Genomic DNA, 15,068 nt, shown 5'->3' on the forward strand with positions numbered 1-15,068 from the left:
GACTTCTTACTATACGACGTCATCCTGTACCACGGCGCCCCTCGCCAGTTGCTGAGGGATCGCGGCCGCTACTTCTTATCGAAGGTCGTCGATGACCTGCTCCGCTCCTGTGCAACAGAACACCAGGTTGCTACCGCATACCATCCTCAAACGAACGGCCTCACCGAGCGACTCAACCGCACGCTAACTGAAATGCTGGCCATGTACGTTTCCGACGATCACCGTGACTGGGACGTCGCTTTACCATACATCACTTTCGCACACAACTCGTCCCGTCACGACACTGCCGGATTTTCACCATTTTACCTTTTGTATGGCCGCAACCCCACCTTGCCCTTTGACACGTTGCTACCTTCCGCAGTACAATCACCCAGCACTGGTTACGCTCGCGATGCTATTGACTTAGCCGCCCAGGCCCGAGATGTCGCCCGTCATCGCCTCACTGTCTCGCAAGCTTCTCAAAAGCGACGCTACGACCTTCGGCACCAAGACTACCATTTTTCACCTGGTTCCCTTGTCCTTCTCTGGACGCCTTCACGTCGCGTCGGCTTGTCGGAAAAGCTACTTTCCCGGTATTCGGGTCGTTACCAGATCTTACGCCAACTGTCTGACGTGACATACGAGATCGCCCCAGTCGGTCAGCCTTCAGTGCATCGCAACGTCACCAGCGATGTTGTTCACGTCGCCAGGCTTAAGCCCTATGTCCCCCCATTAAGTGAGGCTCTATAATTTGCACCAGGACGGAGCTACTCCACCGAGAGGGTGATGTTACGGTGAAGGGAACGAAGAAGTTTGATTGGCCTAGACGACGACGAAGTCTGGCAGTTGCCTGAACGCCATATACGCCAGTTGTAAATATACGTTATTTTACACTCGTGGGCCTGCTTTCTTCCTGCAACAGTATATTTGAAAAATACAATTTCTCTCTCTCTCTCTCTTCTTTTGGACAGGTTTTTAGCCGTGGGACATCAATTGGAATATATGTTTACAGGGAAGCAAATGTCCCTTGCTTGAAAGTGAAGGGACTTGAGACATTCAGAAGAATGCTGAACAATGTTTTTAATGCACTCAACATCAAGCTTCCATGCAGGGGAATCAGCCGTCATTCCAAAGAGATACAGGCATGTGGCCAACTCTCATCCTGGAGCCTAAGCTTGATCTTGCATATGCTGTCGTTTTGCTTTGTATTATCGTGAATTGTTGAAACTTCTTTTTTGTCAGATCCTCGAGCAATTCCTAGAAGTCTTGAATGCGACTGAGCAAAATGCAGTCGAGAAAGGTACAACCTATGACAAATTGGTGCACTTGCCTGTGTACTGTAATGCCTGCCCCTGTAGACTATGTTTCAAGGAGATAAAAGATTCCAGGGAGAAGACAGGACCAGACTGCACATGAACTGATAGAGGCATATCATATAAGAAAGAGAGGCCAAGACTGTCAGTGATAGCACTTCCATTAGGCTGTTTCACTCTGAGATATTTATTAGTGGTTGCCCCACTAGGCTGATGAGTGGTCTTGTTGCTGCGTTCTGCGCATGTTATATTTGTCTATATATTGCTGCGTGTGGCTGGGAATAAATCAGTGGAAAGTTACCACCCATGTCATCGTTTTGTGTTCTCTTCCTCTGTCCTCGTCTTTATTAGCAGTCAATGTGATATGCAGTAAACACCAACTAGGCCAAACTCTGGTTCTTCTGGTACAAATGAGATTTTTTTTCCCTCTCCTTGAAAATCGGCCATCGACATCCTTGAAATTCTTGAATTGTCCTTTAATCTTGAGTCAAATGTTCTTTATGAGCCCTGCAGCTGGTAATGCTCGGCAGCAGTACTGAAGCGGGAAAAATGTTTGTGTGCCATGTCAGCAGCTGAGTGTAGCCGGATGGTCCATTCATTGCAGACAACGCACTAGTGCGACATCACTTTCCCATTATGCATATCACTGCTGATGGGGGGAACTTAGAACTCGTAATTTGAGTTGCCAAGTTTAGGTTAATTAGCTCTGACATGGGCTCATTGCAATGCGACCATGTCTCTTGGCACAGATTACTGAAATGTTGCACTGCAAATCACATTCTAAGTTTTAATCCCCTTTGCAGAAGACCACAAAAGGCAAGACAGTGCTTTATTTTTGAGAAATGAGGGGTCGCAAAACGTTGAGAGTTCTTGTGGTGGTAAAGATGAGAGATGGTTCATAAACTTCGGTTTTGCTTGAGGCCTCCTTTCTTATTTTACACGCTTACAAAATGCCCTTTTTTTAGCCACTTAGAGCACATTTTCAGCTTAATCATTATAATATAGTGTAGATTTGATGTTGCAAATGCTGAGACATGCGGTGTCCCAGAATAAATTTCCTCTTCACAATCATCCTCGCATATGTGTGTAGTGGAAATCTGTCAAGGTATCCTGGTCTGTTTAAAAATGTAAAGGGATGTGCACACGGGGATGACAGGCAAATGCACTTTTATCTCTTGATGCTTGCAGCCTGCTGGTGGATGAGCTGGCTAGCTGCAAGGCCCGGCTCATGCGCCAGTGTGATGACTTCCAGGAGGCATTGCAATGGATGGTCAGCGAGCACCAGCATCTGGAGGCGAACCTGACGGCCACTTGTCGGTGCGCATCTTTGCCTACTTCACCAGGGTTTAACATATTTGTGTGTCAGGGCTATGTGTTACTGACATCAAAATGTGCTGAAAGGGAGCGTAAAAGCCAGCATATAGTATAATACAATGTTTATTTCCCTGAATTTGACATGCGTAACCCCTGGTTTTTTTATATTCAGCTACCAAAATGCTTCTTGTTATTTCGTGTGCCTAGTCGCAATTTAATTTTTGAAACGTGATGCAAAGCAGCATGCACTTATTGCCATTATCATAAGATGCTATGATAGAAGTGGAGAACTGTAACCACCAGCGGTTTCGCTAGCACTTCTGAAACTGCCAAGGCCTGCATGTCGCATACCACGTCGAGCATCGTCCCATTTCCCCATTGCTGGCCTGCACAATGGCAGTACCATGGAAGTGGAGAGGGATTGTCTGCTGAAACTGCCAACAACTGTGCTGTGATGCGATAGTAACTGAAGGGAGCAGCTTGTGGTAACAATTCGCTTTTTGCGCGCAGCCTTTCCTGACATCAAGGACTTGGTAGCCCACGCCTCTGTATAGCAATATAGTAAAACTTCGTTAATTTAGATTTCACAGAACTGAAAAAAGAAATATGTTTGAATTAACAGAATGTCAAATTATCGAGGGTATCAAGAAAATAATAAACAAATGCTTACTACATCAACCCACTTTTACTTACTAAATGAATTGGCAAACCTTGTTTCTATTTTGCACAAAAGCAAGGTGGAGCTACAATTCTCGTCATCTCTTGACTGGTTAGATCTTGTAGCACTAAAGGCTTCGCGACTTCCTTCACAGCCTGGTCGCGGTGCGTATCATCTCAGACACTCTTTTCGCTACTGCATGCATCCCAATTACTTTTTCACCAGTGAGCTGGTGGCTAACAGATTGTCTGTCCATCACAATGTAGCTGGGGCCCTTCATCCTCGACAGCTATCAATCAATCAATCAATCAATCAATCAATCAATCATTTTATTTCAGTGTCAAAGACACTTGGTGGGTACAGACAAAAAGTCATTCATCAGGCTTGAGAGGTCTGCACCCCCGAATATTGGCAGACAAGGCGCGTAACAAATACAGCACGCCTACATAAAGAAACCGAACAGTGTAGAGAAGTCAGGTGTGTGTGCGTTTACGGTCCTAAATCAGCTGCTATTTTCAGAATTACTCGTAAAAGAAGCATAACAACAAATCATTGTGTAGAAACAAATAATAAAATAAGAAAGAAAGACGCTTGAACACACGACAGGGTAACATGAGTACATGAATACTGCATGAGATTACACACTCTATTGCGAAAGCAAAAAGCACCGATAATTAGAACGTCACAGTAAAGGAAAGAAGACAATTAGGTGTGGTATTGTGTTATATTTGAAACTATGAATTGTTAAGCAGCGCAGGTAACTGGTATTTTAGCATATGAGTGCTGTACTTTGTACGCGTTCTAGGCACCTTCCAAAGATCACGCATTCTCAATGTACGGGCATGCTCAAGACGGCGTAGTCCGGACAATTCAGTAAGAAATGAATTGTTATTTTTCACTTCCAATTTGTAGCGTAAAGCTCATTTACTGCTGATAGATTTAGGGCCTTAAAGATTGGTTCCGTGTGTGTGTCGTATGCAGCATTAACGATGTTGCGAAGGGCTTTCTTTTGGAGTTTATGTAGTTTCTGAGTGTTTGTTTGTGTTGTCGTGCCCCAGACCAAATAGCAGTACGATAATTTCGACAAAAACAGGGATTTGTAAATTAACAATTTTATATTCTGAGGCAAGATGTGGCGATATTTGCACAAAACCGCTACAGTTTTTGAAAGTTTATTTAATGTTTCATTTACTTGAACTGTCCACGTCATGTGTTCACGTTCACGTCACGTCATGCACTCAGTCGAAACGAAACTACTGTTTGCTACAATCGCTGCAGATAAAACCACGGCCGCTATTGACGTGATCATGGACGCCGACTTTGCAGTTCTGAAGGCATGCGGCTGACCCATGCAACAAGTCAAAACGAAACTACCGTTTACTGCAACAACTGCTGGGGAAACAGCAGTCACTATATAGTCACTATCGGCGCAATCATAGATGTCAACTATGTTGTTTTGAAAGCACGTGGCCGACGTGCACACCAAGTAAACATAAAACTAGTTTGCTGCAACCGCTGTGAATGAAATCATGGACGCTATTGACGCGATCATGTGTGGTAAATACGCAGTTACAAAGGCACGTGGTCGATGCGGTGTTATCCTCGGCAGTGCGCACAAAAATAAAGTTTTAAAGGCACAATTAGGCACGAAGTATTCCAGCGTTGCTGTCGTTCATGTATGATTCCGCTGATGACTATGGCAATGTGGACTCCACTGCTTCATATTGGTTGGATGCTAGCTTTGTTTTAGCTCTTTTGCACCACTTTGTGCTTGCCAAGCTCCGAGAGTTGTCCGAATTAATGAGAGTTTGATTGCTTTAAATAATACCTGGTCCTCTGGTGTCTGGCGACAACAGAGGACGAGTTCGAATTATCCAAGCTTCCGAATCGGTGAGAGGTTAATTAATGAGGTTTCACTGTAATACTTTCTTCATCTTGCACTGAACATTGAGCTGCTGCAGTAAAACGCTATAGAGATCACTTGACTATAGTAACGTATAAACTATATCGGGCGCCTATGAAATTGTCACTTTTTTGCCCAGCTTTCACTTTTGGAGTTACAATTGCCGACCGTTTATTCAGACCTCACGGGGACTGCGGAAATGTCCGAATAAACAGGTGTCTGAAAAAGCAGATTAAGAAAAAAAATGAAATCCTTTATTTCCACACACTTATCGGGCTCGGCAGTGGGCTTGAGGAAATCGTGAATGCGCCGTTGCGCGCTGTTCCGTTTACGCGCAGTCAGATAAGCCTGAATCTCGGAGAGGGTCGTACGGTCAGTATAGGTGGCTGAAAGCAGTCACTGCTTGTACACGCTCCACATGCGACGGTAGCGTAGCACATGGTGCATCATCTTCCGACTCGGAGTCATCGACTGTCACAGCAGAAACCTGACAAATGATCTCGCCCTCGTCGAGTTCTGCGCATGTCAGTACAGCAGTTTCAGCACCTGTGAAACTGTCAAATGAGACGGTGTCCGGAATCGCAATGCAATCACTACGCAGGTCTCGGCAGAACATTTTCCACGTCAGTAGGGAGCACATCAGAAGGCGACAAATCTTAGGCCTCCCGGCACCCGCTTTCCGGCATTCCCCAGTGCAGTCGGCGCAGGCACTTTCGGCGCCATTAGACACTTGATGCGATGCTTCCGTATGCCGCGCTGGATCACCGGAACCTCGACACAGCACACAAAGCAAACACCACCATGCCGACACCAGTCGCACAAACGAAAAACGTGGCCCACTTGCAGCGTCGTGCTAGGCTAGCGTGTGCAAAGAAACAAATCAGCTGCTGGATTGTCTTGACATGACTTACTAAGCTGAAACCGGAACTGCTGTGGAGCCACTCTATCGAGCCAGGCAGAAACCACGACCTACTGGAACTCCAGACCTGCACAGATATCCGGTTTCTGTGGGAGCCACTTGCGCCCACTATCGTTCAATCATTGATCGTTGCAGGCACGTACCCAGGGGGGGGGGGCCGGGGGGGCCCGGCCCCCCCCCCCCCCGAAATCAGATGGCATACCCCTCCCCCCCCCTCCCCACTAACGCCACCACTCCTCACACATTCCTAAAGCGCTGCCAGATCAATGTTGAGACTTGGCAGCTATTCATCGGTCAGCATTATGCTGCCCTTTTCACTCCTTTTGGATGGCGGTAGTTATCAGCATCTCTTGGGATGTGAAGGCCAGTTTTCTCATAGATTCGGCGCCCGCGAGATTAACTCGAGATGCGTTCATTTATCACCATCCATTCAACTGTCACGCGCATAGCTGTTGCTTTTGTTAGTTCAACCTTCTTTGTTTAGGCTCATCCTGGGACCAGGAAAGGGATGCGGCTGTTAGTCAGCTGGTCTGTACTCTCGTGGAACGAGGTGCGGTCGGAGAAAACGCCAATTGCGTTTAACTTTTCCTTTTGATTCATTATTTCCTTGAATGACAGCTCGTCGCGACGCTGGGAGATGCCCGGAATCATATACACGTGATATGGATTAGATAAGGTGAGAAATAAAATAATGTGAAACAGCCTCCATCACGAAAACCTGCAATAACCCTCAAACCCATAATCAAGATGACTGTCGCCCATTACCTCGTCTGGTTTTTTCCTAATTTATAGCACTTTTCATGCAAAATTGGCAACTGGAAACAAAAATCGCAAGGAGTTGAGAAATCAAGCGATCTACTAAGGGAGAGAGCCAAGGCAACAACCAAACCAACCATAGTGCTGCTTTGCTGTACTTCCATCTTCACAGGGTGGAAGGGCTCTGAATTTTTTCTTACAAGTGAGTGGGAGTACTTATTGCAGTGGCCAATACCTCATGTTGTGTTTGCAGGCTGTTGGCCAAGCTGCAAGGAGAGGCACCCAAAGAGCCAGCACCCTGTGATGTGCTGCAGCTGAGTGCGCAGGCACAGCGGATGGCACGCAGCCTGTGTCACCAGGCGGCACCACATGGTGGTAGTGCCAACCTGCGGCTAGGCCCATCACCTGTGGTGTGTGCCACGCCAGCCGAAACCTTTGCCCGCCGCACCGATCGTGCCTACGAGGCAAGCAGCCCTCCTTGTCATCTGCATTTGCTTAATGTGTACATTGCAATGGATATTAATCTTGCTCATTCTACCGCTCTTAGGTGGAAGCTCGTTGCTCAAGTGTCGGTGTTGTCATAAACTTTGTGTCCACTGCTTGTCTTATCTTCTGCTGCATTCTACCTAGAGCATGTGTCCAATATGCACAAATACTTTGAGGTTCACGTCTACTATGTTGTACATGTACTGTGTAAGTTACATAGATGCATAAAATAACACTGCCTAATGACTACATGCCTAATACCAATAGCAATGCATGATTACAACTGAGTAAATTACCACACAAAAGGTCCTTAGTCCTAAAGTACCACTGCTGATAAATACTTGTATATCGACTCATTCATGTTCTATTCTTGGGGTACTTTTATACTGTGACGTTGCAGAAATCACATAAAAAATGTATTTACAATATTTACAAGAGAGACAACGAGGCATAAACAAGAGGGCTGTACACGTGAGTCCAGCGGAGCAGTCTCATAGTTAACACCACCAAGCTGATGCAATATCATGTAGGGCCCTGTGTAGCGTGGCAGCAGCTTTTCAGTCAAGCTGACAAGGCGATATGGCGTCCATAGGAGGACAATGGATCCAGGAGGAAATCGAACGTTCCTATGTTGGCTGTCGTACCAGATCTTCTACGTGGCCTTAGTATCAGTGAAGCGGGAGCTGGCAATCTGGTGTGCCGTGCAAACCCAGACGAAGACATCTTGCGCGTACTCTGTGGGAGTATTCGTCGAAGAAGGAAGCAGTGTGTCAAAGGGACAAAGAAGGATGGCGGCAGTACATAAGGTAAAAAGGTGAAAAGCCAGTAATCTTGCGGTGGTACGAATTATAGGCGAAGGTCACGAAGGCTAACGTGCTGTCCCAGTTACTGTGTTTGTCGGAAACATACATAGACAGCATTTATACCAACGTGCGATTAAACTGCTCTGTCAGTCTGTTTGTCTGTGGGTGGTAGGCAGTGGAAAGCTTTTGCTTGGCAGAACAGGAGCAAAGTAGGTCTTCAACTACTTAGGACAAGAAGGTGTGCTGCGATCAGTGAGGAGCTGCCGGGGTGCACCAGGATGGAGGATGATGTCATGTAAAAGGAAATCTGCCACGTTAGTTGCACAGCTTGTGCGCAGAGCTCATGTGATCGCATACCGGGTCCCGTAATCAGTCGCGACTATGCCCCACTTATTTCTAGATTTCGACATAGGAAAACGACCAAGAAGATCAAGACCGACATGAAAGAATGGTTCTGAGGGCAGATCGAAGGGGTGAAGGCGTCCAGCGGGCAGCACAGCAGGTTTTTTTGCAGCGCTGACAGAGCACACATGCTACAACATTGCGGTTCACAGAGCAGTACAAGCCTGGCCAGTAGAAGCAGCGCCGAACGCGAGTGTAAGTATGCAAAACGCCGAGGTGGCCTGCAGTAGGGTCGTCATGCAACTGCTCAAGAACTGATATCCGGAGATGGCGTGGTACAATGAGTAAAAATTCTGGTTCTTCAAGGCGTAAGCTGCCACCGTAGCGAACGTCATCGCGAAGCATGAATATGCACAGTGTGAGCTTTGAATTTTCAGAGTTGAGATGATTGATGAGAACACGTAAGCAGTCATCACGTCATTATTCAATGCGGATGTTGTGCAGATCAGAAATGGCCAGGATGCAAAAGTTGGTGTCAATGGCATCATATTCAGGATGACAGGAAAGGCAGTCAGCGTCCTTGTGCAAATGGCCTGTCTTATATCAAACATCAAATCAATACTCTTGGAGCCGTAGTGGCCATTTACCCATTTTTCAAAGGCTTTCGATCGCGTCCCTCATCATCGACTAGTGTCCAAACTTTCATGCCTTCACTTCGACCCACTAATCCTGTCATGGATCGTCTGCTTCCTGACAGATCGCCTCTAGTTCACCTGTGTTGGCGGTCGCTGTTCAGATACTACCAAAGTAATATCGGATGTACCACAGGGATCCCTCCTCGGCCCACTCCTTTTTCTAATATACATTGACGACCTCCCTAAAGACATATCATCTACGTCTATTCGCCGATAACTGTTATTTACCGTCGTGTCACTACTAACACTGACCAATCAATTCTGCAAAATGATCTAAATTCTATTTACAAGGGGTGCTCACCCTGGATGATGAAACTAAATGTCTGCAAATGCAAGTTAATGCATGTATCACGTAAACGCTCTATATCCAAATTTCCATACTCTTTAGGCTCTGGGAATTTATGTGAGGTCGACAGTTACCACTACCTTGGCGTTATTATCACTAACAAACTAAATTGTTCGAACCATGGTCTATAAATAACAGCCAATGCCTCAAGATCCCTTAACTATATTAAAAGATCCCTATACTTGTTTCCTCCGTTGATTCGTAAACTAGCGTATGAAATTTTCATCCGTACCAAATTAGAATATGCGCCTACAATTTGGAATCCGCATCAAAAGTACACGATTGGCACTTTAGAAGCTACTCAAAATCGTGCCTCCCATTTTATCTTATCGAATTGTGACAACACTATCAGCGTTAGTAACTTGAAATTATCTATTGGGCTACCCCTTTTAGCATCAAGACGTATAATTTCGCAACTCTGCCTTCTCCATAAATTGTGCTATAACTTTCCTGACCTTCGTTCCTCGCTTTTATTTCGACCCATGCGCTCATCACATCGTCTATTCAATTCTTTAAGTATCCAACGCCTTCATGGTTCTACAAATGCTTTCAACAAATCCTTCCTTCCCGTTGCAATAGAACAATGGAACTCGCTCCCGGAATCCGTTGTTGTACAGTGAAACCCTTTGAAATTTAACTAGGTAATTATGCAAAAACCTGTTTTGTTTTTTTAGTGTCTTTTCAGTTGTTGCTTTTTGTTGCTTTGTACATGACCTTTCCATCGGTGTTTGTATTATTATTTTGCCCCCCCCCCCTTTATGTAGTATCCCACATGGGGCCCTTACAGGACTAATAAATGATGATGATGATGATAATGAATAGTCCAGCGGGATCTTTAAGTGAGCAGAGTCAGCTCAAGGTGGATTGATTGGTAACCACAGAAAATGTGTGGCCATAAAAGTAGGGGCGGAAATTGGCAACTGCCCAAACTAAAGCCAGACACTCCCATTCGGTAATTGAAAAATTCCTCTAAGTGGGCGACAGAAGGTGACGGGCGTGTGCAATTATTATGTGCTCTGCATTACGCTGCCATTGAACAAGTACAGCCCCAATTCCATGGCCACCTGTATCCGTGTGAAGTTCAGTGGAGGCGGATGGATCATAATGAGCCAGCAATGGAGGAGCCGTGAGGAAGTGTATGAGGGCAGAGAAGGCTTTGGTTTGTGTAAGGCCCCATGTGAAAGCAACATCCTTTTTAAATGAGTCGGTGAGTGGGTGAGTGGTTTCGGCGAAATTCTTGATCAAACGATAGAAGTATGAGCATAGCCCAACAAAGCGTCTTACGTCTGCGGCGGAAGACGGAACAGGAAAGTTCTGGACGGTGTAAACCTTGCCCGGGTTGGACTGAACGCCAACGGCACTGACAAGATGGCCAAGAACGGTTATTTGACGACATCCTAAGTGGCACTTGGATGAGTTCGATTGCAGGCCGGCGCATCAGAAAACAGCAATAGCCGGTAGATGCGTTATGTGAGTCGTAAAAGTTGGTGAAAAGCCTATGACATCATCTAGATAACACAGACATGTGGACCATTTACAGCGGTGAAGTAAGGAGTCCACCATTCTTTCGAAGGTTGCCGAGGCATTACAAAGGCTGAGCTGCATAACCTTGAATTGGTAGAGGCCGTCAGGTGTTACGAAGGCAGTTTTCTCACGGTCCATGTCATCTACCAAGATTTGCCAATAGCCTGATCGGAGGTCTATTGATGAAAAGTACTCGGCTCCTTGCAAGCAGTCCAAGGCGTCATCAATATGCGGCAAAGGCTAGAAATTCTTGCGTGTGATTTTGTTAAGGTGTCTATAATCCGCACAAAAGTGCCAACTGCCGTCCTTATCCTCGACAAGGACAACAGGGGACACCCACGGTCTGCCAGATGGCTCTATAACGCCCGTAGTCAGCATATTGATACGGCATGAGCCGGGCGAGGAGAAGAAGAGGAAGACGTTAGCTGGCACAGTCTCGACGTAAGTGGCTGGACTTGCGTGTCAAACGATGAAAGGTCGGCAGCAGCGAAATTGACAGGGATGCGTGACAGCGACCAAGGCGGTAGCAGCAAATAATTCGAAACAACGCAATAGTTCTCTGGTAAGGATGTGTCGGCCAGGGTGGCGAGAAGCACGCTATTCAAAGTAATTTTGCCTGTGCCACAGTTAACGGATGCGTCGCAATCCCGAAGAAAGTCAATCCTGAGAATCACATCATGAGTGCACCGCAGTAGTACGAGAAATTCTGTTTTAAGATCTTCTCCTCCAAATAAAGCACTTGCAACACAAATACCAAGGGGAACTAGGCGCTCTCCACTGACACCACAAAATCTCACACCATCATGCCACAGGAGCATAACTTTCCGACCCAGCCTCTCTTTGAAAGTCACACTCATGACAGGAACGGTAGCACCAGTATCCACTAATGCTGTTGCAGGTATACTATCAATTAACACATGCACTTTGTTCTTCACCATCATATAGGCAGAGGAGTATCACTCAGACACAGACTGTTTGGCGACCTTACCTCCATTGGCCGCGCCAGCCACTTTCCCTATGGCGGTGGTGACGTAGCACGTCACCATGGTGACGGCGAACAGCGTTGGCGACTGATTGGTGACGTCAGGCTACGGTCTGAAGCTGGCGAGCCACTCCTTGTACTATATTGACGGAAGGTATTCCAGGGTGGCGCACTTTGGTGTTTGCAGTATCAGGGTTTGTCGGCCAACGGTCGTCATAACTGTCACGTTCAAAATTAGGCCAAGATGGTGGTGCACCATATGTTGTCTGTCGGTGCCGGCGACAAAAATGAGCAATGTGTCTTGAGGCGCCACAGTTGTGACACACAGGCGATGCGCAACCGACGTTGTAAGCCTCAGGGTCAACGTCAACCCCGGGACGCTGCGAATAATAAACGCAATCTTCTGAATTCCGATTCGTGGTGGTAGCTCGATGAGTGCGTTGATCGTGTGTCATGTCGTCAGGAAAGGAACGTCGGTGCTGTCGCAGCTGATCGACTCGATAGCCTGCAGCGCCTGGCATGGCAGACAATGCGGACACAGCAGATGCATGTTCTTGAGATGGATTGAAAGCACAACCCACCTGTTCGACATCTGCCCCTTTGGTGTGTCGTTGAAGTTCTTCGCGGACAATTTGCCTTATAGTTGCTGCAAGGTCAAATTGACGCTTGCCACCGTTGTGACATTCGTTAACCTGCCAAACTTTGGCGTGATACGGCCCAGCTTCAAGGCCTCAAATGTGCGGCAATGCTTGATGAGGTCGGCAACCAAGGCGAGACTCTCCTTTCCGATTAAATAATTGTAAACATCCTCGGCTATGCCTTTGAGAGGGTGTCCAAATTTGTTCTCTTCGGACATTCAAGGATTGACCATTTTGCAAAGCTTCAGGATCTCCTCTATGTACGTAGTACAGGTCTCCCCTGGGACTTGAGTACGCTGAAGCAATCTCTGCTCCGCCCGCTTCCTTTTCGTGGTGGAATCGCCGAAGCACTCTGTGAGGTCAGTAACTAAGCTGTCCCACATTGTGAAGGTATCTTCATGGTTCTTGGACCACACTAGCGCAGTGTCTGTGAGGAACAGAACAACATTGTCGAGATGAGCCATGGAGTTCCAGCCATTGTACTTGCTCACACGCTTGTAATGGGTGAGCCATTCCTCCACATCCTCGCCGAATTTTTTTGAGAAAGGGCAGGGCTCCCTCTGATGCATCCAGGCACCAGTTGTTCGCACTGGAGCAGCCAGAGAAGGCTGTTGGTCACTGCCGTGGGACATTGGTATCTCAAGTGGTGTCGGAGGCAATCGAGTGATTCGTCGGCTCCGGCGTGGCACTTGCTGCAGCAGCTCCGTCGTCTTGGTCGAAGTACCCAGGACCCCCACCACAAAACAATATTATTGACTTCTCATTGTATCACTTGTCGTTCAGCATGGGAAACACGATACGGCCGGCAGTGTATTTGATTGGCATCTCTGGTTTAAATACAATGGGTGAGCACCGATGTCTGGGCTAAAGGGTGGTTGTCCAGGTAAAAAATGTTGTGGTAAGTTTCCAAGAGACAGCAGAGGTCAGCAGCTTGTGCCGGAAGAAGATCAAGTACAATTATCTTGCTAAGTTCGTCTGTGAGAGTCGGTGAATCGGAGGTTCTTGTAAAGGGTGACGGAATTTCGGCGTCAAGAGCCGATATCTTGCAATCTTTAACAGGCGAGATGTTGCCCAAAGACATGCCTCTGGGAAGAATCTGAGTCGAGCAGTTAAAATTACGGAGAGGGAGCAAAGTCTGATTACCTGTAACAGTGAGCACGGTATGGGGAACAGCCAAATTTCTTTCAAGCAGTATGTCAGTGGTGAAACATAGTACATGGACGCCGTCAGGAACAGATGGAAACGACAGTAGAGTGACGTATGTAGAGGCTTGAAGTGACAGGTAGATCTCTTCGAGAGAGCATAATTGTGGTTGTGTGACTGGTGGACTATAGCAGCTGTAGGGCAGTTCAAGCTGAATGGCACTAGACGAAAGAGGGCTCTATGAGACAATAAAAAACTCTAAGCCAAGTACCGTATTCACTTGCATAACAATCGCACTCTTGAATTTTGTTGTCAGAATTCGATTTTTTTCCCCCGTGTAGTGATCACACCCTGAACTTGGCGCAGCGATATGTTGTGTGCCAAGTCTAGCTGAGGATGGTTGTGCTTACCATCCGTCGAATGCTACGCTAATGACCTTTCAAGACGTACCAAGTAGTCTGCACGCACAAAACAGATTCTTAAGCAGATGCCCTGTTTCATTCCTTTCATCACTTTCTGCATTTCCTATAAAAAATATCGACAACCAAACTTGCCTTGGCTTTATTAAATGTAGGCTTTATAATGGTTGTGGTCAACAACAAAAAAAAATATATATGCCTTTCGATTCCTCTCATTTCATTTCATTTCATTTATTTACTCTCAAGGCCATACAGGCATTACAGAGAGGAGTGGCAATAGAAAAAGAAAAAAAAAATAGCTAATGAGGCAGCACATGGTCACAGATAGCCGACTTGAACACATGATGGTCTGTGATAGTGACGATAAATGTGGGAAGGCAATTCCATTCTTGACTTGTTTTCGGGATGAAGGCTTCGAGGTATACATTGCTTTTACACTGAGGCACCCCAACCTTCATTTGATGATCAAAACGGAAAGATAAATGACTCGGTGGTGAAAAAAGTGTCATTTTTAGCTTATTATTAGTGTAGTATATTTTGTGAAACAGGCAGAAGCGGGAAATTCTACGTCTAGTAGAAAGGAGAGGTAGTTCAAGCATTTGCTTCATGTGAGAAGCGCTGGCTAAGCGATAGTAGTTAGAGAGGATAAACCTAACTGAGCGGTTCTGAACCGATTCTATGGACTGTGTTAGCAAGCTAGTGTACGGGTCCCATATCGATGAAGCATACTCGAGTTTAGAACGCACGAGTGTTTTATATAGTAGTAGTTTAAGCGGAACAGGAGCAAGGTGGAAATTCCGCCTAAGAAATCCAAGGGAACTGTTAGCTTTGTTAATAACATGGTGGAT

The 15,068-nt window shown here is 46.3% G+C and overlaps 1 protein-coding gene across 3 annotated transcripts in view; it reads left to right on the forward strand.

The window, feature by feature from the left end:
- Positions 1–15,068, forward strand: part of LOC139054469 (golgin-45) — a 117,760-nt gene that overhangs the window by 52,347 nt on the left and 50,345 nt on the right. For all 3 annotated transcript variants that reach the window (XM_070531466.1, XM_070531467.1, XM_070531468.1), the window contains 2 exons: positions 2,481–2,609; positions 7,096–7,306. In XM_070531466.1, the coding sequence (XP_070387567.1) occupies positions 2,481–2,609; positions 7,096–7,306 (340 nt within the window). The remainder of the gene's footprint in view (positions 1–2,480; positions 2,610–7,095; positions 7,307–15,068) is intronic.

The sequence above is a fragment of the Dermacentor albipictus genome, chromosome 1 (genome assembly GCF_038994185.2).
Source record: "Dermacentor albipictus isolate Rhodes 1998 colony chromosome 1, USDA_Dalb.pri_finalv2, whole genome shotgun sequence".
Taxonomy (NCBI): domain Eukaryota; kingdom Metazoa; phylum Arthropoda; class Arachnida; order Ixodida; family Ixodidae; genus Dermacentor; species Dermacentor albipictus.